Genomic DNA, 27,460 nt, shown 5'->3' with positions numbered 1-27,460 from the left:
CTGCTCCTTTTCTCTACTCTCCTCAGAGGTATGGCAAGCTCCCGTGGCTTCACCATCATCTCTTTCTAAATGATTTTCAAAGATCTCCCTCTAGCCATGACCTCTCTTCTGACTTCCAGTCCTATCATATTCTCCCTACGAGGACATCTCAGTGCAGAAGTCCCATCACTTCTATTCCCATAAAGCTGGTTCCAAACTGTTTTCTCATAAAAACCACAATTCCCCGTCCAGAATTTGTTGAGTTTTATTTGTGGCCTTATTGTTGCCCAGGTCATCCAGATCTACCACATGATCAATATCTGCACCTTACACTTAGCCATTATTCACTCTGACACATTGTCAAGTCCTAGCCACTTTTCTTTCCTCAGTCTCTGGCATCTACTCTTTCTACTCTGATTAAAGTGCCACCATTGTACATTTACTCATTTGTGACAAAAGCATCCAGATTGGTCTCCCTGCTTCTACCCTTGCCCCTCTAGGGTCTACCATAGAGAAGTCAGGGAAATGATTTTAAAACACAATACAGATCACATCATTCCCATGTTCAGATCCCACCAATCATTCCTTATCTCAGAGTAAAAGCTAAAATTCTTTAAATGACCCTCAAAACCCTGCATGATATACTCCCCCTCAACCATCCCCTTTCCCATTACATCCTCTAACAATTCTCCCCTTCACTCACTGTACTCCAACCACACATACTTGAAAATGCCAGGTATGCTCCCTCCTCAGGATCTTTCCACTTGCAGTCCTCCTTTCCTGGAATTATCTTTCCCAGATATCGGCCAAACCTGCTCTTTCACTTCATTCAAGTCTCTATTCAAATGTTACTTCCTCCAAGAGTACATGCCACCTTATTACTCTCTGTTTAATTTTCTATCACTGCCATAACAAATTATCATGATTTTAGTAGCTTAAAACACCACAAATTTACTATCTCACAGTTCTAGAGGTCAGAAGTCTGCCAGGGATATTCCTGAACTAAAATCAAGATGTGAACAGAGCTGCATTCCTTTTTGGAGGCTTTGAAAGGGAATAATCCATTTCTTTGTCCTTCTCAGCTTCTAGAGACCACCCACATTCATTGGCTCATGGCTCTCCTCCTCCATCTTCAAAGCCAGCAATGTTGCACCTATCTGCACCTTTTTTTCATAGTAACATTTTCCTGTAACTCTGACTCTTCTGCCTCCCTCTCTTCCACTTTTAAGGACCCTTGTGATTACACTGACATCACCTGGATAATCCAAAATAATCTCTATGTTAAAGTCAGTTAACTAGCAACATTAATTCCATCTGCAAATTTAATCCTCCTTTGCCATGTAAACTAACATAGTTACAAAATTTGGGAATTAGCATATAGAAATTTTGCGGGGTCCAGTATTCTTCCTACCATACTCACTGTCCCACAGCACTGTTTCATTTTAACTTCATGGTACTCATCACCGCCTGATGCAGTATATACAACACACGTATGTTCTACTTAAACATGCATGTAATCAAAACAATCAAATAGTTCTATGATGCTTGTTAAAACATTTTTCCCTCCTCAGAGACAAATATTATCAACGCTTTTAACTGATTTTGGGGAGCTTTGACTCCATAACTCTAAATAACACGCTTATATTGCTACTCCTTCTTCTATCTTCTATAGAAGATGAGAATCTAGCTCTCATTGGTTCCCCTGTATCCATTCACCCCAGTCCTGCACACATAAACTCATGCATATTTCTTGTCTTCCCATTATCTCAATACATTCATAGATAATTTTATTGGTAAGAGTAAGATTCAGTGTTTATGATGATGAGACTTCGTGGCTGAGCCATATCATATATAATATAACGTTTCATTTCCATATTTATTTGTTTGGTTGTTTGTTTAATAGATACTTTCCACTAGAAAAATAAGCTCCATGTCTGTTTAGTTCAGTACTGTATCCCCAGTACCTAGAACAGTGTCAGGAACATTGAAGGTAAATAATATGCATTTGTTCATTACCTATCTTATCTGGAATTCTTTCCCCATTCTCTTTGCCTGGACAGTGTTAACCAAATCTCAGGTCCCAGCCCACATTCCAGCTCCTCTCAGAAGTTTTCTTAGACCAATGAAGTCCATGGGATTTGTTACCACCTCTGTATTCCCATTGTACAAATAAGTTTCTGTCATTCCCTTATCCCTTAGTATGTGAGGCCTGTTATTGTTAGTTTACTTTTAAATACATCTCCCTCTTTTTAAATGTTTCTTTGGGTTAATGTTTATATGTGTGTATCTGTGTGTTTACATGCTTATATGCATGTACTGTCTGCTTGTGTTCTGCTTGGATAAATGGATCTGTGTTTCAATCCTTGTTTTTGTGTCCAAGTGCATGTCTGTGTATATTTGCATGTCTGTATGACTCTTTTGTGTGTCTGTGTGCTGTGTATCTCTGCATGTATATTTCATGTGTTGTGTGTCAATGTGCTAATATTTTATGCCTATGGTCATTATATACACATATGTATAACTATGTGTCCATATGTACCTATGCATCTATGTTTATATATGATATTTGTGGGTTTATGGGTTTGTGTGTATGCATGTTCTTGAGCAGGATTTGTGTGGATTTCCTTTTTGCACCACTGCTTCCTTCCAGCTCAGCCAAACCCAAGGTGTACATGCACACTGTGCTTAACAATTTGGATCTTGTCTAGGTAGCTCTATACAGGTAAGTGATTTCACTATTCTGGGCCTCAGTCTCATTTGTAAAATGGTGATTTATGCAATTCCTTCATCAAAAAACATTTACTGAGTATCTATTTTATGTTAGTCACTGTTCTAGGCACTGGGGGTATAGCAGTGAACATGCCTTCATAGTGTTTACATTCTAGAGTGGAAGACAGACAACAAACAAATAAACCAGTAAATATGCAACATGCCAAGTGAGTTCTACAAAGAAAAAGAATAACAGCATAAGAGGGAATAGAGTGACAAAAGAGACACAAGAGTAAGTACAATAACACAATAATATCAATACCTACCTGAGTGATTGTAAATGCCAAATGAAATAATCTGCACTAAGTGCTTAGTACAGTGCCTGGAAGAGCAAATGATTAAGAAATAGTAGCTGTCATTGTTATACTTGTTATTGTATGTATATTATAGTTTGATTTTTAAAGATCAGAAAAGATACAAATATCAAGGCTAACAGTGCTCATGTTACAATTGGGGAAGCTGAGGCGCAGAGAGATTTAACTTGTCTAAAGTCTCAGAATGAAATAGATGCAGAGCCCGGCCTGTCTCTGGGCTTCCTAACTTCACCTTCAATGTTCTTCTTGCTCAACAGTTACTGAACCCACTGCAGGACTGGAAGTCTTCCCTAGAGAAATGCTGTGCATGCTCTCAAGGATATTTCTTTATCTTCAGATCCAGGAGATCCTAACAAGAGGCAAGAGGCAGTTCAAACATACAATCACCAGGCCAGAAAGAAATTGACACCAGTCCAAGGGGGCATGGGCTTCCAGCTCTTCGTCGGGAAAGACTGTATAGGTGAAGAAGTGTGTGTGTGTGTGTGTGTGTGTGTGTGTGAGTGTGTGTTTGTATGTGAATGATGGTAGTGTGGTAGGGTGTTGGTTGGAAAATACAAAAGGAGGGTTCTCCAAAGTTCAGAGTTCCCTGAGTGAGGACCCTATGGGAACGAATGACTAGAAGTTCCAGTGAGGTAGACTGAATGAGGTAACCAGTAATCAAGGGACAACCAGACAAGTGGGATTGAATCTGGGAGGCAGAGGGGCTTGACAGAATTCCTTGTGATAATGGCAGGGCCTGAAATTCTGAAGTCTCCTCTTAGCCCTTGCACAGCCCCAAATCATCTGTATGTAAACATGCTTTGACAAGCATGTGGAGGAGATAATGTCTCTCTTTGGAGTCCCACTCCCCCTCTCTTTAAAGCTCATGCCTCCCCAACCAAGCCTCTCTATCCCTCTAATCAAAAAGAAAGCTAAATTCAGATGTTACTCACACTTCAGTATGAATTTGTTGGATGTATTTTTCTTTTGGAAGTGTTTATATTTTCAAATATTAGTGGATTGTTGGCAGTGCCAAACCTAGAGGTAGACTTCTGGTGGATTTACAGTCACTCTGGGGCCCGTGAAAAGAAGTAATTAAGCTTCCCATAAGGCTTAATATCACTCTCTCACAGATCAGGGGTACGTACCAATTGAAAGCTACTGAAAACATCAACCTAATAGAGCATACCACTCTCAGGTCAATTGGCAAGTACATTGGATGCTAGACTTAACTTTCCCACAAAATAAATATATAATAGATTCCTTGTGAGCAGTAATGGGAACTAATGTGTACCCTTACCACCAAAGAGGCAGAGCTATTGGAGAAAGTAATTCAAAGAGCTTTCCCTATGAGATATGGGGGTATATTCCCTCATAACCGTCTTACTCATGGGCTTACAAATTATTTAAGCATTGATGTATAAAAATGTCTTTCATAAACTTAATCTCTGTGTTCTGAGGCCCATAGGCACCCACCTCCAACACTCTTTATTTGCATAGTCTGAACAGACAGGGTTAACTGAATGACTGCTGAATATTGCATAGGCCAGCAAAGTTGATCTTTTCTGCTTGGGCCCACCACAAAGGAAAACACTCCCATATTGGAGGGAGCAGACTCATCCCAAAGGTCATTCCTCAATCTCGTCTTGTTGAGGAAACACAAGCAAACACAGCTTGGGAGATCAAAGACCAGAAACCCCTATTGGCTCCAGGGAAAGTCAAGTCAATAGTCTAGCAGGGGGAGGAATTGCTTCACTCACACTTAAACTTCCAACCCCAGGCAGGGGAGGGAAGGGTGTGCTCACGTGACTTGTGCTGAAATAGGGAAGGAAGGGGAATGTGAGATGGGACTGGGAGTCCGAGTGAGAGATATAGGGAAGAAAAGGAAGTGAGCAGGCACAGACACTGGAAGCCATCAGGAGTTCAAGTCCTTTTGACAGCAGGAGGCTGGAAGAAAGGACAGAAGTGGTTCTGGCTGTGATGGGGCTCTTACTGGGACTACTGCTCTTGAGCCACCTACTGGTGGTCACCTATGGTAAGGTAGCAGAAGGGGGCCTGGCTGCCACTGCTGGCACAGGCAAAAAGCTGGGTGGGTGGGGAGAGGCGGGATTGAACGCCTACTGAGGAAAGCCTACTCCTGCTGACTAGGTGAGTGTTCTCAGCCAATGCTCCAGACTCTCTCAGCTTTGGGCAGAAGGGAGGGAGGAGGTTGAAGTCTATTGAAGAAGCCAAGAGATAATTTTGGGTAGAAATTGGAAAGGATCCTCTCTTGGAAAACATCCACATTATTTTCTAGTACTTGTCTTATCTCAGGGGCATTAAAAATGTGCCCAATGCCACCCAAATCCCTCCCCCACCTGTTGCCCTTCACCTGAAATTCTACCACTATACCTTTACCCCTATACACCCAGGTTTTGATCCTTGTTAAGGTATACAGCCCCCAAAAGAAGTAATGTTGTCAGGAGCTAGATGGGACCTTAGAAGTAACCTAGATCCACCTTTCACTGTTATGAACAGGTGTTCAGAATATTTGTTCACATTCTTGCAGTGACTGAGAATTCACTACTTGTCCAGACCATCTAAAAAGGCAGCTCCAACTGTTAGAAAGGTCTTCCTTGTGTTGAACTAAATCAACTTCCCTGTGGCTTCCATCCAAAAACCCCAGCCCTGTTTCTTGGAGACACAGATAATATATCTTCTCTCTCTATGCTGTGACAGCTCTTTAGAGTCCTGAGGACAGAAACCATGTCCCTTTGATTCATCTCTTCTCCAAGCTAAACAGCCTTAGCTCCTTCAACTGTTCTTCACAGGACTTGGTTTCTTACCACCTCCTGGGGTATCTCACTTCCCTGTGGACATAGCCCAGTTTGTCTGGGCTATTTGTGGGAGTTTAATGCTGGACACATACCCAAAAGAGGATTGACTATCCCATAGTAGCATTATTTTGTGGGGTCTTACTCCATCCTCATTTATACCCCTGAAAATTGAAATAACCTTTTTAGGAAACTGAGCCTGAAAATAGCTAAGTGAAATCCAGGATAGGGTAAAAGATTCTTTGATGCACCCCTGTTTATTCCATATCCTTAGAGGGAGAGACTAGATGAGTGTTAACTTGGTGCCCTTTGTGTGGTTAGAAAGAACACAGCTTTCCATAACTGACTCAGATTAAACCACCTTGTCCTGGGGCTCTGTGACCCATTAAATTCTAGAACCTCAAAGTTAGAAGAGACACTGAATTAAGTCACCCAAGAAGGAAAATAATTTGCTCCAGGGCACAGAGCATTCTACCTTCTCCAAATCTGTTGATTTGAGCTGGGAATTAAAGAGGCAGGACTGGAGCTCAGAGGAACATTTTGTAAATGTTAAATTTAAATCATGTGTGTGTGTGTGTGTGTGTGAGTGCATGTGTATTGTTCCCTCCACAGCCTGTGAGGGTCCTTTAGACCTGGAAGCAGGTCTTCCATTTGCGTGGAGTGTCTTACACCACAGACCTGAGACTGTGGACAAACTGAACGGCCAATAACACTTTCCATCTCCCTTCATCTCAGTGTCCCCAACCCATCTATATAGTTAGATCAACTTGGCTGACCTCAGAAGATCCTGTCAGCTGGACAGCTCTGTAGGACTGTGGCTTCACTTCTAAAAAGCCTCTAGATCTAAGACATATGTTGAAATAATCACAATAAAAATAAGTCCTAATATTTGCATTTTATAAAAACTATAAATATTTTATAAATACCTATTATCTAAGCTAATCCTCTTTCTAGGAAGCATCCCAAGAGGGGGAGAGAAGCCAAACACAGAGATGCGGGGTCACTGGAAGATCTCAACATCTTTGTTTGATGATGGGAGAAGGAAAATTCAAGATGGGACCCATAATGTATCTCATAAAAGGGCCCACACCCCCAAAACTAGGCCTTTCCTTGATTTAGTATCATCACACAGACCACAGACCTTTGCTTTTCAAAGTCCAGGTCCCAGGACCAGAGAGGGCCTCAGTAATATGCCTTCTTTCTCAAGTCAAAACTTTTTTCAACAAAGCCCTTTGAGTCAATGCTCAGCCCTTTTCTTTCTTCTAAGGGGATGCAATATTTTCAGGAAATTCAATCCTTCCATGAGGGAGGAGAGCTAAGCTCTGAAGTTCTGGGAACGGTTTCTCAGAAAACAGCTGGCAGATGGGGGAATTATTTTTCAGGCAGTCAGGAGGATATTATCCAGCCCTAGGATAACACCCATTAAACCATGTCAAATAGGCCCAGATAAGGGGTTGCTGGTTTCTGTTGTGGCTGGTGGATTAATCAGTTTAAAAAGTAAAAAGGCAGTGTAGGAGCTGAAAGACTTCATTCTAGGCCTCCAGGCCCAGCTCTGCTCCTGCTCTCTGTGTGACTTTGAGTAAGCATCTTTCTCTCTCTGGGCCTCAGCTTGTCCACATGTACCATGAGGGAATGTGACTAAGTGGTTTCTAAAAGCCCTTCGAGCTATGCCATACTGGAAGTCTCCAAATTCTCTCCTGCCTGATACTTCAAACCCTGTTGTACCAAGTACCTCACAATTTGGTGGTCTGCATAGATCCATAATGGGCAGAGCATCCCCCTAAGTCTTGGGACTTTCCTGAAATAGATTTTCCTCTACCCAATCTTCCAGGAAAGTCAGGAGTATTGTTTAATTTGGCCAACATTTCACATTGGCTGCCAAGCCAGTCCTGTCGCTAAAGTGTCCTCTTGGGTTTCCTTACAACCCAGGGATGACCTATTACCTGCCCATAACTTGGTAGGTCCCAGCAGAATGGAAAGGCAAACTCCTTACTTTCTCATGTATTAACTTCTCCTTCAGGTCATTATTAAAGCAGACAATGATCCAATCTAATGAATCTGTCCACCCTGGGGAAGACATATTGAGGATTTCTAGGATAAGAAGAATCAATACAAATATGTGAAGTTTCTCTTGAGGCATGGGACAGGACTAGCATTTATCCCACACCTACTGAATGCCAGCCACTATGCTAGGTGCTTTCACACTTATGAGCTCATTTTATCATCATAATAACACTCCATGGAAGGTTTACTATTACCTCTATTTTGCTGATAATGACCTAAAACTCAGTCAGGCTTAGCAATTTACCCAAGGTCACACAGAGAGATATATGGTAAGGCAGACCTTAAACTTAGATTGGTGTTACTCTTCTTACTACATCATGCAGTCCTTCACTGTCCTCCTGATCTCACTAGGTGCAGTGCTCCTACTCAGTGTTTCTCTAGGCTCTTTGTGCACCAGAGGAAGAGTTGGAAGGTATAAACCTATGCTATTGAAGTTACCTTCATTTTGGAGGTCAGGGTACATGAGGAATGGTACATTGTCCTCTTTCTTGTGATACCCTGTGCCTACCATACACTGTCTCTTCATGCTACTGATGAAACAGGAAAAGTAAGAGGAGAGAAGAACAAGAAGAAAAAGGAGAAGTAACAAGAGCAAGATGGAAGAATAGGTGAAAGGAATAAAAGAGAAGGGAAGAAAAAGAGTAAAAGGGGGAAAATATGCCATTCTTGGATGTCTTGTTACTAATTATGCCCCACTCTCCTATTCTGGGATGGAGAAGTGAAGCCTGACCTACTTCTAGAAGTGAGACTGGGAAATTGGGACTGACTGCCCATGTTTTTGACAGACCAGATTGAGCTATGTGAGAATCTCCAGCAAGTTGCCAGAGAGAGTAATGCAAGACAGACCTTGCAGCTCCCCCTATGTCAAAGGGAAAACATATCTATTCACAGGCAGGCATTTTTGGCTGCTCCAGCTGTCCTCACAGCAGAATGCTGTTTTGTTGCCCTGGAAGGAAGGGAAGTATAAGAATACTTTACAGAGTTGGAGAAGGATATTTGGGAGGGCTGGAGAAAGATTAAACTGAAAGGGTCAAATGGTTTTCAAGGGGCTTAAGGCTGGTATGCTTGTGCTTGCAGGTGAGCAAAAATATATATGGGCATGTGTGCTCATGACGATGATAGGCTGTATCTGCATGCATATGGAGGCAGGAACTGTCAATAGCACAGTGAAACCCACTACCTGGTGAAAGCTCGCCACCAGTTAGAACATGTAATTATTTAATTTCTGCTTTCATTAAGTCTATTAGCACTGAACCATCTAAGATTGGAAGAGACCTTAAAGAATAATGCTGTCCAAGACCTAAACAAAGCTCAGAATTTGCCCTAGACAGCTTAGTCCATCATGGACAGCTCTGATTAATTACAAAATTCATTTTTAGGGCAAACCAAAATCTGCCTGTATTGTGCTCCCATTTGTGGATCTGAGTTTTTCTCTCTGCCCAGTCTGAAACTCTCCAGAGAGAATGTGGTGGACCTAGCAACATGGATCCATGTTTATTATTTTTTATTCAAGGCTTTTATCTTGGCCAAAATATGCTGGTTATGTACTAGAGTCCCGGGTGAGGGCACAGACCAAAGGTTAAACTTTAGTAACCCCATTGATAGAAGCCCTGGTACTTGGCAATACATTCTGGGAGCTAGCCCCCACCCCAACTCCCATCTGCTTGACTGAAGCCTGGGAATCCTGGGCTATATAAAAAGCTTTTATTCAGCAATAGCTTGCACTTTGAAACAACCTCTCCTAAGAGGGATATAAAGACATATCTAAATACAATCTCTCACTCCTGACCCCAGTTAAATAAAACACAAAATCCTCAAGATATTAGCTTATGGATGGAAATTGCTGATGGAAGGTGGTAGCTCTCTCAACACCCACAAATTTCCCCCCTTAGTTTCCTTTCCCAGCAAGCCAAGAAGCAACCATCCTTTGGTCCAACCATCATTCCTACCACAGCCAGCTCTAGGACTATACTCAGAACTTTTTCCCCTCCAGACCTTTTCATCTCCATTCCTCCTCAGGATGAAAATTTCCAATGTACCTTTGCTGAGAACTCAGAGAAACCAAAAGGGAAATAAACAAAGAAAGGATAGAAATCAGAAGAAAAAAGTCAAGCTTACAAATTACAGGTTTAACACAACAATAACTAAAGATTTTGTTAAACAGGAATGCATCTCACACAAGTTTCCACCCTCAAAATTGTCCTTTGTCTGCCTCTTTCCTCCCTTCCCGAAAAGAGCTTTAGTCTAAGGACCAAATCTGCGCCTTTCTGAGGGAGCAATGGGGAATTAGCAGTGCAGATAGCCCTTTCTTTCTGAGCCTTGAAGCCACCACATTTCTCCAGGTACATAATTACATACAGTAAAATAGCTCAGACCCAACTGCTCAGCATTTGCTCCCACACTTCTTTTGGAAAATGTTGAAAGACGTTTCTTTCATGGATTTACAGAATGTTAGAGTTTGTAGAATCGTTAGAGATCATTCCATTCAGATTCTCTACATTATACACAAAGAAAATGGGTCCTCCATGGTGAAAGGTGACTTACCCAGGGTCGCCTCACAGCAAGGCAGTGACAGGAAAAGGACTTGAAACTCACAAGAGCTAAACAACCTTAAGGACTTTCCTTCTAAGGACTGGTTCTGATTGATGGGAGGGCTGGCAGAGAACAAAAGGGCATGGGGAATCTGAAAGTATGAGTTAAGGCTGTGTTTCTCAAAAGCCTCTCTGCCACTGCCATCTTAGCACCCAGGTGGGTGTGCCATCTGTGTCTGCTTCCTTCTTCTGTTCCCCCTCTTCAGGCCATCCCATCCTGAAAGTGCCTGAGAGTGTGACAGGGCCTTGGAAAGGGGATGTAAATATTCCCTGCACCTATGGTCCTCTGCAAGGCTATACACAAGTCTTGGTAAAGTGGCTGGTAGAACGTGGCTCGGGCCCAGTCACCATCTTTTTACGTGACTCTTCTGGAGACCATATCCAGCAAGCAAAGTACCGGGGCCGCCTGCATGTAAACCACAAGGTTCCAGGAGATGTGTCCCTCCAACTGAATACCCTGGAGATGGATGACCGGAGCCACTACACGTGTGAAGTCACTTGGCAGACCCCTGATGGCAACCAAGTCGTGAGAAATAAGATCATTGAACTCCGTGTCCAGAAACGTGAGTCACTGTGGGTGTTAGGAAAGTACTGGTAAGCAAAAACCTGATAGAGGACTGTAATCCTAGAAAACCCTGAGAAACCCATAGACCTTTGTTTACCTTTACATCGTCTCTCTTCAGTTATATGTGCTAATCACAGGAAGTGGACAGGCAGAGTATCCTCAGTGCTATCACTCTCATGGCAGAATTTAATGAATGTTAGGAAGGCTTTCTGGCCTTCAAATCTCTACCCCTTCAAGTGTCCCAGAAATTCCTGCATCGATAGCTTGATTGCTTCCTTGGACTCTGAGTCTTAAAATCCATAAAAATGAGTATATCTGATCAGGATCTTGGAGAGTGGATAGATGCTGGCAGAGAAGCTCTGGGAAAAGGGATGCATGGATTAGTCAAGATAAGCTTAACTGGCTTGACAATTTTACAGAGATCTGACCCCTGGTAATCCCAAACTGCAGATAATCCAAAAACTCTACTTGAGCAAAACAACAGCAAAGCCCGTTTGTTGTTGTTGTTGTTTTTAGTCAGTTGATTGTTTTAACTCCAGATAACCCAAATCCTCAGGTAATACAAAATGGTACCTAATCTTCCAAAAGGAAGCTCTTTTTATTTAAGTTGTCCTATTCCCTTTTTCCTCCCCATGTCAGGAGTTCCTTTTAGTTCCCTTTGCAGATATATTCATACCCCTAGACTCAGCAGGGATGACTCAGACTTGTGTTCCCATACCCTTGTAACTTCCCAGAGCCTCCTCTCTTGTCTTCCCTTTGCAGTTTCTGTTTCCAAGCCCACAGTGACGACTGGCAGTGACTATGGCTTCATGGTACCCCAGGGAATGAGGATTAGCCTTCAATGCCAGGCTCGGGGTTCTCCTCCCATCAGTTATGTTTGGTACAAGGAACAGACTAACAACCAAGAACCCATCAAAGTAGGAGTCTTGAGTACCTTACTCTTCAAGCCTGCAGTGGTGACAGACTCAGGCTCCTATTTCTGTACTGCCAAGGGCCGGTTAGGCTCTGAGCAGCACAGTGACACTGTGAAGTTTGTGGTCAAAGGTGAGCAATTCTCTTTCCTGGTGAGCATTTCAATGGACTACCTTGTTCCAGAGATACATCAGTATATGCCTTTATTCCAGAGAAGAGAGGTTGGGGCAGGGAGGGAAGGGGGTCCTGGGTTGTTCAATCACAAAAAAAAAAATCTGGACTGGGGACAATAGGGGTGGAGACAATGCCTGTCATGTTGTAGGTTAAGTAGATGAAGATGGTAAAGGGAAAAGTGACATTTACTAGGTACATTTATTTGCCAGATACAATGCACAAGAAGTTGACACGTTTTCTCATTGAATCCCACAAATATCTCATGAGATACCCTTATTTTACAGAAGAGGAAACTAAGAGTCAGGAAGGGAAACCTACTTGTCCAGGGGCTCACAGCTTGGAAGTTCAAGGCGATATTTGTACTCAGATTTCATGCTCTTTCTACTATGTCTGATTGCCTCTCATGGTGGAACCTATACCAGCTCCTGGGCACCCTTTGGGATACTTTTTGTTTGTTTGTTTTTGTTGTGCTTTGGTGTGTTTTTTATTGTTATTTTGTTGGTTGATTATGTTTGGTTTTGTTTTATGAACTAAAGCCCAGATCTCTGCATAGTTTCTTTAAACCCCCCCCCTCTTTATTCCTAAAGCCAAATGCAGGTTCTGGTTGAAGTCTCGATGAAGATTGACTATGCTTAATCAAGGTCAGATTATTTATTAAAGAATTATTTGGGAATGCTACAAACTGTTTACATAAAGATTGTAGGCTGGGTGACTTCCCTGGTGGCGCCGTGGTTAAGAATCCGCCTGCCAGTGCAGGGAACACGGGTTCAAGCCCTGGTCCAGGAAGATCCCACATGCACAGAGCAACTAAGCCCGTGCACCACAACTACTGAGCCTGTGCTCTAGAGCCCGCAAGCCACAACTACTGAAGCCCGCACACCTAGAGCCCATGCTCTGCAACAAGAGAAGCTGCGGCGATGAGAAGCCCGCACACCGCAATGAAGAGTAGCCCCCACTTGCCACAACTAGAGAAAACCCACGCACAGCAACAAAGACCCAACGCAGCCAAAAATAAATATAAATAAATAAATAAATCTTAAAAAAAAAAAAGATTGTAGGCTGGGATTTAAATGATCAGCCCAGCAGTGATATGTCCAAATGAGTCTTGTTACCTTTCAAGAAATCTCCTTGGAAGGGAAGATACTTATTTCAATAAGGTTTCTATTGCCCAAAACATGTTGAGTACTAACTGCCTTTAGGAGATTATCCTCAGAGCCACCTGAAAATTATTATCCTCTGAGGCCAACTCTGTATAACAAAAGTGAACAAACTGTCTCCTTCCACTTGGGTTGGGAGACTGATGTTGGTTGGAGACTCCTGTTTTGCCTGCAAGGATTTGTTTCCCAAAGTTGAATTGTAATGAGGATGTGTGTGTTGTAGGTTTTGGTCTGTTAGTTTAGGTGGGAATAAGGGCAGTCTCATTCTGAGAGAATTATATGGACACTGGCCCAGTTCTCTGAGAGTCGATAATCTGGTCAAGCAGAGAGAGCAAGACATGGCCAGAAAGTCCAAGAATGTGTACTTCATAAAGGGACAAGTTGAACATTCTCACCTTTCTGAGTTTGTTTCTAGTCCATCTGGGCAGGATCTTGCTCACAACCAATCAGCCTGTCTATTCCTTATCTAGTCCATGTTCACAGGCCACAGAGCTGTTAGGCAGTGCTCACAATTGAGCTCTCTGACAGATAAGGAAATTGAGGCTCAGAGAAATTACATCCTTCCCTGCTCTCTAAGCCAAGCGACTTTCTCTTGGCTTCCTCTACCTGCCTCTTTTGCACCTCAACCTAGTCCCATGAGTCTGGTCACTTGTTTCATCTCTGTCCTACATAGCTCTCAGCTCCTCATCCATCCCCTCACCCTCTGTGCTGTTCCTTAATTCTGGAAAAAGCACAGAGATGCATTGGTCCCACTTTAGTTTCATGCTCTGTGACATCCACTGCCTGTCCCCATGCTGTTTGCCAATCAACTTGCTCATCTATGTTCCATTCCTTATAACAGCTATTCAGAATACTTTCTGCCTTATTTCATGTCCCCAGCCCTGCTCCCAGAAGATGAGGTCACCTTCTCCTTCTTTGAGAAGATCCAGACCCCCGCCCTCAGATGTGAATTCTATCAACCACCCTCTCTGCCTTGATATTTCCCTGCCCATTCTCTCCTGGCTCAGAATAAGATGGGTCTTTCTTCTCTCCACAGAAAACCTTCTACCTCAGCTCTTTACCTCAACTACTCTAACTCCCTGCTTCACCCATTATCCTCTACATAAGCCTAAAATGTATGTATGTACGTGTGTGTGTATGTATGTATGTATAATATATGTATTATGTAAGCCTAATATACATATGTATGTAAATAACATACATATGTATGTTATTTTAAAAAACGTTTTCTTCATCTGCCACACCACCTCTCTCCTATGGCCACTACCAACCTACTAAAAAAGGTAGTTTTCACTGGCTGTCTCTCCCTATTTAGCACAACATAACTTTGTAAACTGGAGTCATCACTTCCAAATCTCCAAAACCCAAGATATCTTTATTCACATCTTTGCTCCTTTGTCATAAATTAATTGTCCATATAAGTGTGAGTTTATTTCTGGGCTCTCAATTTTGTTCCATTGATCTGTGTGTCTGTTTTTGTGCCAGTAACATACTCTTTTGATTACTACAGCTTTGTAGTATAGTTTGAAATCAGGGACTGTGATGCCTCTAGCTTTGTTCTTCTTTCTCAAGATTGTTTTAGGTTATTCTGCATTTTTTGTGGTTCCACACAAATTTTAGAATTATTTGTTTTAGTTCTGTGAAATATGCCATTGGAATTGGGACAAGGATTGCATCAAATCTGTAGATTGTTTTGGATAGTATAGACATTTTAACAATATTACTTCTTCCAATCCAGAAAAAATGGGATATCTCTCCATTTATTTATGTCTTCAATTTCTTTCATCAGTGTCTTACAGTTTTCACTGTACAGGTCTTTCACCATCTTGGTTAAATTTATTCCTAAGTATTTTATATTTTTGATACAACTATAAATTGGATTATTTTCTTCATTTATCTTTCTGATAGTTCATTATTAGTATGTAGAAATGCCACAAATTTCTGTATATTGATTTTGTGTCCTGTTATTTTACTGAATTCATTTATTAGATTTAAAATATTTTTGGTAGTCTTTAGGTTTGTCTTTATATAGTATCACGTCTATCTTCAAATAGTGAAAATTTTACTTCTTCCTTTCCAATTTGGGTGCCTTTTATTCTAAAATTATTTTCTTAATTTTAATTTTGGATTGTTCATTGCTAGTGTACAGAAATACAACAGATATTTGTATATTGATCTTATATCCTGCAATCTTGCTAAACTCATTTATTAGCTCTAATCATTGTTTTGTGGATTCTTGAGGCTTTTCTATATATGATTTTGTCATCTGAAAATAGGAATAATTTTATTCCTTTCTTTCCAATTTGGATGCCTTTTATTTCTTATTCTGGCATAATTTCCCTGGCTAGTACCTACAGTACAATGGTGAATAAGCATGGAAAGAATGGAAATAATTGACTTGTTTCTGATCTTACAGGAGACTATTCTTTCTTTCACCATTATGATGATAGATGCCTTTATTTTGGTAGATGCCCTTTATTGGTTTGAGACCACTTCTTTTATTCCTAGCTTGTTGAGTGTTTTTATAACGAAAAGGTAATTGGATTGTGTCAAGTTCATTTTCTGTGTCTATTGAGATGATTTTGTGTTTCTTTTAGTCCTTATTCTATTAAGAGACTGCATTACCTTGACTCATTTTCAAATATTGAGCCAATCTTGCATTCCTGGGATAAATTAATCATGGTGCACAATCCTTTTAATATGCTGCTGGATTTGGTTTGCTAGTATTTTGTTATGGAGTTTTGCATCTATATTCATAAGGGATATTGGTTCCTAGTTTTCTTTTGTTTTGATGTCATTCTATGCTTTTGCATCATGATAATACTGGTCTCATATACTGGGTTGGAAGGTGTTATGACACTTAACTTTTTGAAAGAATTAGTGAAGAGTTGGCATTAAAAAACAAAACAAACAAACAAAAAAACACCTTTATAGAATTCACCAGAGAAGCCACCTGGGCCTAGCCTTTGCTTTATGTGAAGTTGTTTGATTAGCAATCCAACCTTTTTACTTGTTAAAGTTCTGCCTATTCAGATTTTCTATTTCTTCTTTAGTCACTTTCAGTAGATTGTGAATTTCTAGGAATTTGTTGTTTATATCTTAGTCAATCCACTGTCATATGGTTGTTCATAGTATTCCCTTGTCATTCTGTTTACTTCTGCAAAGTTAGTAGATATGTCCCCATTTTCATCAAATATTTTAATAATTTGAGCCTGCTTTTTTTTCTTTTTTTCTTCTTTCTTTCTTTCTTTCTTTCTTTCTTTCTTTCTTTCTTTCTTTCTTTCTTTCTTTCTTTCTTTCTTTCTCTCTCTCTCTCTCTTTCTTTTCTAGGTTGGTCTTGCTAAAGGCTTGCCAATTATGTTGATCTTTTTCAACAACCAAATTTTGGTTTTGTTGATTTTCTCTATTGATTTCTATTTTCTATTTCATTTATCTCTGCTAAATATATATATTTTCTTCCATCTGCTTTGTTTTCTGTTTAGTTTTCTCTTCTATTTTTAATTTTCTTTTTAAGGTGGAAGATTAAGTTATTAATCAGAAACCTTTCTTATTCTCTGATGTAGGTATTTACATCTGAACCCTGAGTACTGTTTTCACTGCATCCAATAAGTTTTAGTATGCTGTGTTTTTATCTTCGTTCATCTGAAAGTATTTTCTAATTTCCTAATGACTTCTTATTTAACCCACTGGTTATTTAGAAGTGTGATATTTAATCACCACATATTTTTGAATCTCCCTAATTTCCTTCTGTTATTTGTTTCTAATTTTATTTTATTGTGATGCATTATTACAATTGTTTCAAGTTTATTGAGACTTATTTTATGGCCTAACATATGGTCTATTCTGGATAATGTTCCATACGTACTTGAAAAGTAAGTGTATTCCATTGTTTTGTAGAGTGTTCTGTATCTCTCTGTTAGGTCCATTGGTTAACAGTATTGTTCAGTTTTTGATGTCCTTGTTCATCTTCTGTCTAATTGTTCTATCCATAATTGAAAGTGTAGTATTCAAATCTCAAGCTATTATTGTTTAATTCTCTATTTCTCCCCAAAATTCAGTCACTGTTTGATTCATGTGTTTTGGGGCTCTGTTGTTAAGAGCATATATATTTATAATTGTAATGTCTTCTTGATTGATTGATCCTTTTATAATTATAAAATGTGATTCTCTTTCTCTAATAACACTTTTTGGTTTTAAGTCTATTTTGTTTGATATTAGTATAGCTACTCCAGCTCTATTTTGGTTACTATTTGCACGGCATACTTTTTCCATTCTTTTACTTACAAACCATTTGTGTCTTTTGAATCCTAAATATACATAACTTGTAGTTGAATTGTGTTTTCTTATCCATTCTGCCAGTCTCTAAATTTGAGAATTTAAGCTATTTACATTTAATGAAAATGCTGGTAAGGTAGGGTGTATGTCTGCCAGCTTGCTATATATCTTGTCTTTTCTCATTCTTTTATTCCTTCATTACTTCTGTCTTTGGTATTAAATAAATATAATACAGTGTACTATGTAGTTCCTTTGTTGTTTCTTCCATATATATTTTTCGTTATTTTCTTGGTGGTTACTATGGGGATTACCATTAATTCTTAATTTACTACAATCTAGGTTGAATTCATGCCACCTTAATTTCAATAGCATATAAAAAATTTGTTTCTATATCATTCCATTCTTCTCACATCTTATTTAATACATTTATCTGTTGATGGACATTTAGGTTCTTTCCATGCCTTGGCAATTGTAAATGATGCTGCAATAAACATTGGGGTGCATGTATCTTTTTTTTAACATCTTTATTGGAGTATAATTGCTTTACAATGGTGTGTTAGTTTCTGCTTTATAACAAAGTGAATCAGCTATACATAAACATATGTCCACATATCTCTTCCCTCTTGCATTTCCCTCCCTCCCACCCTCCCTATCCCACCCCTCTAGGTGGTCACAAAGCACGGAGCTGATCTCCCTGTGCTATGCAGCTGCTTCCCATTAGCTATCTATTTTACGTTTGGTAGTGTTTATATGTCCATGCCACTCTATCACTTTGTCCCAGCTTACCCTTCCCCCTCCCCGTATCTTCAAGTCCATTCTCTAGTAGGTCTGCATCTTTATTCCTGTCTTGCCCCTAGGTTCTTCATGACCATTTTTTTTTTTTTAGATTCCATATATATGTGTTAGCATACGGTATCTGTTTTTCTCTTTCTGACTTACTTCACTCTGTATGACAGAATCTACGTCCATCCACCTCACTACAAATAACTCAGTTTTGTTCGTTTTTATGGCTGAGTAATATTCCATTGTATATATGTGCCACATCTTCTTTATCCATTCATCTGTTGATGGACACCTAGGTTGCTTCCATGTCCTGGCCTTTGTAAATAGAGCTGCAATGAACATTTTGGTACATGACTCTTTTTGAATTATGGTTTTCTCAGGGTATATGCCCAGTAGTGGGATTGCTGGGTCGTATGGTAGTTCTATTTTTAGATTTTAAAGGAACCTCCATACTGTTCTCCATAGTGGCTGTATCAATTTACATTCCCACCAACAGTGCAAGAGGGTTCCCTTTTCTCCACACCCTCTCCAGCACTTATTGTTTGTAGATTTTTTGATGATGGCCATTCTGACCGGTGTGAGATGATATCTCATTGTAGCTTTGATTTGCATTTCTCTAATGATTAATGATGTTGAGCATTCTTTCATGTGTCTGTTGGCAATCTGTATATCTTCTTTGGAGAAATGTCTATTTAGGTCTTCCACCCATTTTTGGATTGGGTTGTTTGTTTTTTTCATATTGAGCTGCATGAGCTGCTTGTAAATTTTGGAGATTAATCCTTTGTCAGTTGCTTCATTTGCAAATATTTTCTCCCATTCTCAGGGTTGTCTTTTACTCTTGTTTATGGTTTCCTTTGCTGTGCAAAAGCTTTTAAGTTTCATTAAGTCCCATTTGTTTATTTTTGTTTTTATTTCCATTGCAACAAAAAGAATAAAATATCTAGGAATAGACCTGCCAAAGGAGACAAAAAGACCTGTATGCAGAAAACTATAAGACACTGATGAAAGAAATTAAAGACGATACAAATAGATGGAGAGATATACCATGTTCTTGGATTGGAAGAATCAACATTGTGAAAATGACTCTACTACCCAAAGCAATGTACAGATTTAGTGCAATCCCTATCAAACGACCACTGGCATTTTTCACAGAACTAGAACAAAAAATTTCACAATTTGTATGGAAACACACAAGACCCTGAATAGCCAAAGAAATCTTGGGAAAGAAAAACGGAGCTGGAGGAAACAGCCTCCCTGACTTCAGGCTATACTACAAAGCTACAGTAATCAAGACAGTATGGTACTGGCACAGAAACAGAAATATAGATCAATGGAACAAGATAGAAAACCCAGAGATAAACCCATGCACATATGGTCACCTTATCTTTGATAAAGGAGACAAGAATATACAGTGGAGAAAAGACAGCCTCTTCAATAAATGGTGCTGGTAAAACTGGACAGCTACATGTAAAAGAATGAAATTAGAACACTCCCTAACACCATACACAAAAATAGAAACAAAATGGATTAAAGACCTAAATGTAAGGACAGACACCATCAACCTCTTAGAGGAAAACATAGGCAGAACACTCTATGACATAAATCACAGCAAGATCCTTTTTGACCCACCTCCTAGAGAAATGGAAATAAAAGCATGTATCTTTTTGAATTAGTGTTTTTCCTTCTTTCAGATAAATATCCAGGAGTGGAATTGTTGGGTCATATGGTAGTTCTATTTTCAGTTTTTTGAGAAACCTCCATACTGTTTTCCACAGTGGCTGCTCCACTTTAAATTCCCACTAACAGTGTGCTAGCATTCTCCTTTCTCCACATCCTCACCAACACTTGCTACTTGTGGTCTTTTTGATGATAGCCATTCTGATAGGTGTGTGGTGATATCTAATTGTGATTTTAATTTGCATTTCTGTGATGATTAATGAAGCTGAGCATTTTTTCATGTGACTGTTTGGAAAAAGATGTCTATTCAGGTCTTCTGCCCATGTTTTAATAGGGTTATTTGTTTTTATTTATTTATTTTTCTTGATATTGAGTTATATGAGCTATCTATATATTTTTGGTATTAACACTTTATCGTTCATATTATGCATATATTTTCTCCCATTCAGTAGGTAGTCTTTTTGTTTTGTTGTTGGATTCCTTAGCTGTGCAAAAGCCTTTAAGTTTAATTAGTTCCCATTTATTTATTTTTGCTTTCTTTGCTTTAGGAGACAGATCTAAAATAATACTGCAATTATTTATGTCAAAGAGTGTTCTGCGTATGTTTTCTTCTAGGAATTTTATGGTCTCAGCCATTAATCTTATTAGAATCTCTTGTACATGATGAGTTGCTTCTCTCTTGCTGCTTTCAAAATTCTCTCTTTGGCTTTGGCTTTTGAGTTTGTATCTAGGTGTGAATTTTAAAAATATTTCCCTACTTGGAGTTCATTGAGCTTCTTGTATTTGCAGACTGTTTTCCATCAAATTGGAAAGTTTTTTGACATTATATCTTAAAATATTTTGTCTACCCTTTTCTATCCTCTGCTTCTACAACTCCCATTATGTGTATGTTGGTACACTTGAAGGTGTCCCACAAACCTCTGAGGTGCTACTCATTTTTCTTCATTCACTTTCCTTTCTTTTTCTCTAACTGGCTAATTTCAATTGTTATCAAGTTTACTGATTCTTCTTCTGCCTGCTTAAATCTGTTTTAGTGAATTTTTCTTCTTTTTAGTGATTTTTATCCTTTCAGTTATTGTACTTTTCAACTCCAGTATTTCTAGTTGGTTCCTGTTTTATAAATTCTGTCTCTTTATTGATATTTGCTATTTGGCTTGAATTGTTCTCATTCTTTTAGATTTTTGCACAATCTTTCCTTTGGTTTATTTCTTTTTTAACAAATTTAGTTGATTTAAAATCTTTGTCTAGTAAGTCCAGTATCTCTGCTTCCTCAGGAATGGTTTGTATTCATTGCTTTTTTATATGTTTGTGGGCTCTACTTTCTAGTTTCTTTGCATATCTCATATTTTTGTTGAAAATTTGACTTTTTAAATAATATAATGTGGCAAATCTAGAAATCTGACTCTCCCTTTCTCTCTCCAGGGCTTTTTTTGGGCACTGCTTATTGTACTAGTTGCTGTTTGTTTGTTCAGTAACTTTTCTGAGATAATTTTAAGTAGTCTCTTGTATTCTTTGTCATGGATTGCCACTGAAGTCTCTGCTTGGTAGCTTAGTGGTCAGCTACTGATTGGACAGATATCTCCTTAAATACTTAGAACCACTAAAACTCCGAGGGCTCTGTTGCCTTTTGAACTATGTCTTCAACACTTACCCAGGAAGTTTATAACTGTGCTATAGCCTTCACCTCCTGCTAATGCAGAGCCTCAAGGCTAGCCAGAGGAAAGAACTTATGATGTTCTCATGTCTTTCCTGAGCATGCACAAAACCCTAGGTATGTCTGTGGTCTTCTAGATTACCAGGAATGTGTCAGAGATTTTCAAAGTCTCTATGAAAATATAATTACTATTTTTTTTTAAGTTTTTTGGCTAGTTTCTTGTTTACCTCAACTATTATCTATTGCCTCAGGCAGCTGTGTGACAAATACATCCCTTCCCTGGGGAGAGTTTTAGCACTGGGTGACCAATAAATATAAGCCTTTTGAATCAGGTCTTTCAGGGAACCACCACACAGGTCAAATAATGACAATTGTTTGGGAATTAAATCTGCTCTGTCCACTCCAGCACCTAGAATGGGGTTTATTTTCAAGGCTACTACTGGCCTGGAGCAGGGTGATAGGGCTGGGGTAAGTTAAAATGCCATAGAGCTCGCTGTTCTTAACATGACTGGGGTGTTTTTTTTTTTTTCCATAAATGCTACTTGGGTTGATGCAAACCTTTGGCTAATTTCTGCAAATCTTAAAGAAAAATGTTATGAATTTGTTTGTCAGTTATTTCATTGCTTTTGTGAAGAAGTGAATATTTGGAGGTCATTACTCTACCATTTTTACTGACATCACCACAGCCACCTTCTTTGTAATCCTTCTAAGACCCTCTCAAGAGAATGAATAGCTAAATTTCAATCAGAAGTTAGTTAAAACAAAATGTTTTTCCCATCCAGATTAATTAAGGACCTGACTGGCCCTTACTTACTTCCCATTTTCCCTAAGGCATTCAACTGTTCACTCAAAGGTGCCAGGGCCCTTGAATGGACTCCCTTTTCCTTGCAGATTCCTCAAAGCCACTCGAGTCCAAGACTAAGGCACCTCCAACCATGCAATCCCCCTTCGAAGGTGAGTTTTACTAGGGTTCTGCGGGAGTAGGAAAGGTCTGAAATGGTTTCATAGAAGCCAAGGGAGGAAGCCCAATGCCATCAGATGGGTAATAAGAGGTCATTGTGTTCTTCATAAGGAAATTAGTACTAAAGAAATGGAAATAAGAAAGATTTAAGGGTCATGATGAAGTGGAATCATGAATATATATATTCTTCTTTGTGAAAATGTCTGAAGCAAAAGGAAGGAGAGAATTTGAATAATCCCATGGGAAAAGTGAGAAAAGAGAAAACTGTGACTTCTGCTTTGCTCCTAGTCTGACTTGCTATAGGACTTTAAGTATATTGCCTCCCCTCTATTGGCCTTCTTCCCATCATAAACAGTGAAAAACTAAGGTACCTCGCTTTATGGTAATAGTGGTCAATGACATGGCCAGGAATTGCAGAAAGCTTAGCACAGATACCCACAGAAGGACTTCAAACTTTGCAGTCACCCTACACCTCACAGTTCCTTTCTGGAAGAGAGGCCTCTAACCCTAACACACTTGTTGTCATAGCAATATCCACAGTGAACTCATCCCAGGGCTGGACCACTGAAGTGGATGGCTACGTTGGAAAGACAAGTGCTGGGCCAGGTAAGGGCAATGTTAAGAATTCTAGCCTTCCCTTTTGGCTGTGAACTTTGCAACTGAAACTTTCCACTATATACAATGTTCTACGTCATTCAAATGCCTAGGCCAATCAGTCATCAACCAGTGGGTCTGAAATAACTTGTTTATACGTGGAGTCTCTAGCTTCTCTCAAGTCTTTCTCATGGGTTTAGGGTTTTGTTTGTCTCTCTGGCTAGCTAAGAAATTTAGGAGAAGATGGAAAAGAAAGAAGTGTGAACTGGTCTGGACTGATCCTTGGAGTCACTGTTGCTAGACTCGTTTTCAACCAGATATCACTTGGTCTTGTTTTACCTCCTAGGAAATGGCCTGCCCATCTTTGCCATAATTCTCATCATCTCCTTCTGCTGTATTGTGGTCACCACCATGACTTATATCATGGTCTGCCGGAAGACATCCCAACAGGGTGAGTGATAAGTATGATTGGGTGGCTCTTGCTCATTCATTCATTCATTCAGCAGTATAGTTGAGCATAAACTCAGTATCAAGCACTATGTCAGGCACTTCAAAGGACTCCTAGCCTAGTGTGAAAGTGAGGGTAGGGGGTCCATGGAGACAGACATGCAAGGCAACAATGAGAATACAACTTATGAAAGTTAATTCACAAATCTTTGGTACCCAACCGAGTACAGCATCTACGTAATGGGTTTTCTAATGAGGATGCAAGAGAAGGAGAAGTCACAGTCCTTGACCTCAAGTTGCTTACAATTTGATTGATGGAATCAAGGTAGAAGCGTGGAGTTTATCAATAACAATACATAGCTATAAAGGCTATGGACTCAAAGCCTGGAGAAGACAATCAATGCTAAAGGGACCCAGAGGACAGGAGAGTCAGTTAGGGCTAGAGTAATTAGCAAGGGATTTCAGAAGGAGGCGGGACTTAGACCATTCCTTGGAGGATGAAAACCATTTGAAAGGGAGCAATAGTCTAGGAAGGAGAAACTATAAGAGTAAAGGGGTAAAATGGTGAAATATGAATGTGAGTGGAGTCATCAATAAAGAAAATTCACGTAGCCAAGCAATAGAGAAATACAGGGGGAAAGGAAAGCTTATTCCTGATTATAGAAGGTCTTGAATGACAGGTTAAGGAATTTGGACTTTCTTCTCTAAGCCTTGCATTAAAAATCGCTAAAAATTATTTAAGCCGAGGAGTGACATGATTACTGTGTAGTTGTCAGGGCCATTTAACGTCTGTTTGCCAGCAGAGGAGGAAAAAGAATTTGGATGTTGATATCTAAGTAAAACCTAACTACACCTCAGTTCCTGTTGCACTAGCTATTTTAACTAGCATTTGTGTGTCTCTTCGTTTGTAGTAGCTCTTACTCCCAAATAGTCTGGTTTCTACCATGGGTCTCTCCAACCAAAAAAGAGAAGGGAGCCTTGAGTGTTTCCTTATCCTGGGTCTCAAGCATAAGCTCTGGTCTTGGCCAACTGCCATGGCTACGACCCATGAGGCTAAACTTGGATGTGGAGATATCTCAAGTGGTCACAAATCCCAGGAGTACTAAAAGGAAAACATTCATTATAGTCTCAATGAGACTGGATATAAACTGTAATCCTATTAGATTATTTTCCTTTCAAAAACAGTCCAGGACTCCTCATGACTCAGGGGGTAGAGGTCAAAATGTAACATTCTATTCAAAGCCTTCTGTAATTTGGCTCTGGCCTATCTTGTCAATCCCCACCATGTCTTTATACTTATTTTCATTTCCAGACACTGGAGTCAAGCAGGCAAATAGGACACACACCTCATGCCTTTATAGTTTTCCCTTCCTGGATTGCCTTCCCAGAATTCCTGCTTTCTACCTCTCTATAAGGGAGACAGCCTTAGGGCATCAATCCAATTTAACATGTAGTTATTGAGTGCCTACTATGTACCACGCATTAGGCATATAAAAATGAAAAAGACCTATAGTATAGTAGCTGCCAGGCCAATTGGGGAGGTAAGACATGGAAATACAGGGCTCTATCACAAAGCAAAATTGCTGCAGCATGCTGTGTTTGCTTTGTTGTGGTTTAATGTATGCATTCCCTGTTGCACCTCTGAAAGATTACAAGCTCCTAGAGGGCAGTACCAAGAGATATCCAACTTTGTACTAGGCTAGAGCCTTTAAGCCTGCATGGAATGTAGATACTTCTCCTCCACTGACACTAGGGAGCAATGGTGACTTATTCCAGGATCTTTCCTGGGTGCAGGGTGGGGATAAGTGAATTTGGGAACGGCTCAAGCCAAAGTCCCGGGCATCAGACTAATTCAGACCCTTTTACCTGGGCTCTGGATGGCTGCCAAGTTTCTCACAAGGACTCCCTGGGGATCTTTGGCAAGATTCCTGGGTGGAGAGTGGATCCAGTTCCAGTGTCCCTCCCCCCACCATACCAAGCGACTGCTCCAGCCCAATGTCCAGAGTCAGAGTATGTCAAAGATGACAGTGATAAAGTGTGCTTCCTTTTCATTTCCCTGATAAATCTGCATCCCTGTATTTCAACTCACCTTCCCAACAGCTCCTATTTGTTGGAAGGCTGAGACATATTGAGATCCCCCTTTCTGTCTCTCCTTCCCTTACTTTTTGACAAGTACTCATGCTTGGCCCTTACTCACTCCCCATGGAGACTTCTGACCTGATTCTTCCTTTTTTTCTAGAGCATGTCTGTGAAGTGGCCAGGTAAGATAACCTCTCCTCTTCTATCTTCTGACCCATTCCTTGCCCTCAATTTTGTTCGTCACTGGCATAGAGGAAAGGGGGTTTGGCACAGACCCAATCTTAAGCCCAGAGGCCTTCAGGGTCAGGGCACAACTTTCTTCCCTCTCTGAAGCATCTTCTGTGGTACTGTCTTGGCCCAGTGAACACACAAAATAATTCAGGTCCTCTAGCCCTCCATTCCCAGAATCCCTGGGTGGCAAGTGCCTGAGGGTCAGTTGGCAAGAATTGGGGCAGAAAAGTAGGAAACCAGGGTACCAGATTCAAGTTTCTTCTTATGGGTGGTGGGTTCTTGGACCACAGGGTGCATGCCGAGGAGGCCAGTGACCCTGGTGAAACCATGAGGGTGGCCATCTTCACAAGTGGCTGCTCCAGTGAAGAGCCAGCTTCCCAGACACTGGACAACGACTACTCTGATGAGCCTTGCCTGGGCCAGGAGTACCAGATCATCGCCCAGATCAATGGTGACTACGCTCGCCTGCTGCACACGGTTCCCCCAGATTATGAGCTTCTGTTCACCAAGGGCAAGAGCAGCTGCTAAAAATGTCCTACTGGGCCAAGGTCTGTTGACATAATTGCTTATTCATCCCTGGCATTCTGCATGGCCCCTTTCCCTGCTATCTTTCTTCCTGGATAGTCCAAAGTGTCTTCCTTGTCAACATTGGGGTTGCTAAGAGTGAATGGCTTTGCCTAAGAAGTTGTCATATGCACCTCAAGCAAGCCTGCTGCTGGGTCATGCCTTAGGCCCTTCTAGTATCCCTGCCTGGAGCTTCCATTGCTTCTCTCCAAACACCAGAGGGAAGTGCCCATAGCACTAGGACTTGGTCATCATGCCTCCAGACACCACTCAACTTTGACCTCTTACCACTGAATGACCAGAGGGAAGCTCAGCTCTGGCAGCTCAGGGAACCAGTTGGGTTTAGGATCACTTCCCTTTCTCTAGTGCCAGATAGCTTTTAATTGAGATTGTCATGTAACAGGCCAGGGTTCAGTTCTGCTCCTGTACTGTGAGTCTAGTGCTCTGGTATTCTTCTGATGCTCAATAAATATCTAAACATAACAGCAACTTTGGTCATATTGGTCCTCTCTCAAGGACCTACCAAGAGTGATTAAAGTGAGACTAGTTGAGATGGTTGGGGCCCTGGGAGTATGGATAGCACCTTTGCTTTTTTGTTTTTTCCTCCTTCCCACCCATGCTACCCTTACCTCATTTCAGCAGTGAGCTCACTGGAACACAATGAATATTTGGTAAAACAGTACTCAGCTGCCTTCTATTCCCTTCTTAATCATCCTGCCAGCTCCACCTGGGTGACTCTTCCCAGGTAAATTGGAAACCTAAAAAAGGAATCTTTCTTCTGTCTCAGCAGACTGTGGGTGCAGAGATAAAGAGCTCCCCCTTTTTCCAAAGTATGAATGCATCACCCTCAAGGATTTCCACCTCCTAGAATCCTAAAA

At 40.4% G+C, this 27,460-nt stretch overlaps 1 protein-coding gene across 2 annotated transcripts; it reads left to right on the top strand.

The window, feature by feature from the left end:
* The first annotated feature begins 4,963 nt into the window (after nt 1-4,963).
* On the top strand, nt 4,964-26,930 carry VSIG4 (V-set and immunoglobulin domain containing 4). Of its 2 annotated transcripts, XM_068533539.1 has the most exons (8): nt 4,964-5,076; nt 10,716-11,072; nt 11,837-12,118; nt 22,598-22,660; nt 23,196-23,273; nt 23,608-23,712; nt 25,948-25,969; nt 26,309-26,930. In XM_068533539.1, exons 1-8 carry the CDS (start codon nt 5,022-5,024, stop codon nt 26,544-26,546), a joined length of 1,200 nt encoding a protein of 399 aa, XP_068389640.1. In that variant the 5' UTR covers nt 4,964-5,021; the 3' UTR covers nt 26,547-26,930. The 2 variants fall into 2 exon arrangements, with proteins under 2 accessions (XP_068389640.1, XP_068389641.1); XM_068533540.1 differs by lacking the exon at nt 11,837-12,118.
* The last annotated feature ends 530 nt before the right edge of the window (nt 26,931-27,460 follow it).

This window comes from Eschrichtius robustus, chromosome X (assembly GCF_028021215.1).
Source record: "Eschrichtius robustus isolate mEscRob2 chromosome X, mEscRob2.pri, whole genome shotgun sequence".
Classification (NCBI taxonomy): Eukaryota; Metazoa; Chordata; class Mammalia; order Artiodactyla; family Eschrichtiidae; genus Eschrichtius; species Eschrichtius robustus.
Note: the sequence above shows the minus strand (reverse complement) of the source record. Positions and strands in the feature narration are given on the sequence as shown.

Coding starts and splice junctions, on each gene's coding strand:
- VSIG4 (XM_068533539.1), top strand. CDS start 5,022: ATGGGGCTCTTACTGGGACTACTGCTCTTGAGCCACCTACTGGTGGTC. Junction 11,073..11,836: donor TGAACTCCGTGTCCAGAAAC/GTGAGTCACTGT, acceptor TTCCCTTTGCAG/TTTCTGTTTCCAAGCCCACA. Junction 22,661..23,195: donor CATGCAATCCCCCTTCGAAG/GTGAGTTTTACT, acceptor TTGTTGTCATAG/CAATATCCACAGTGAACTCA.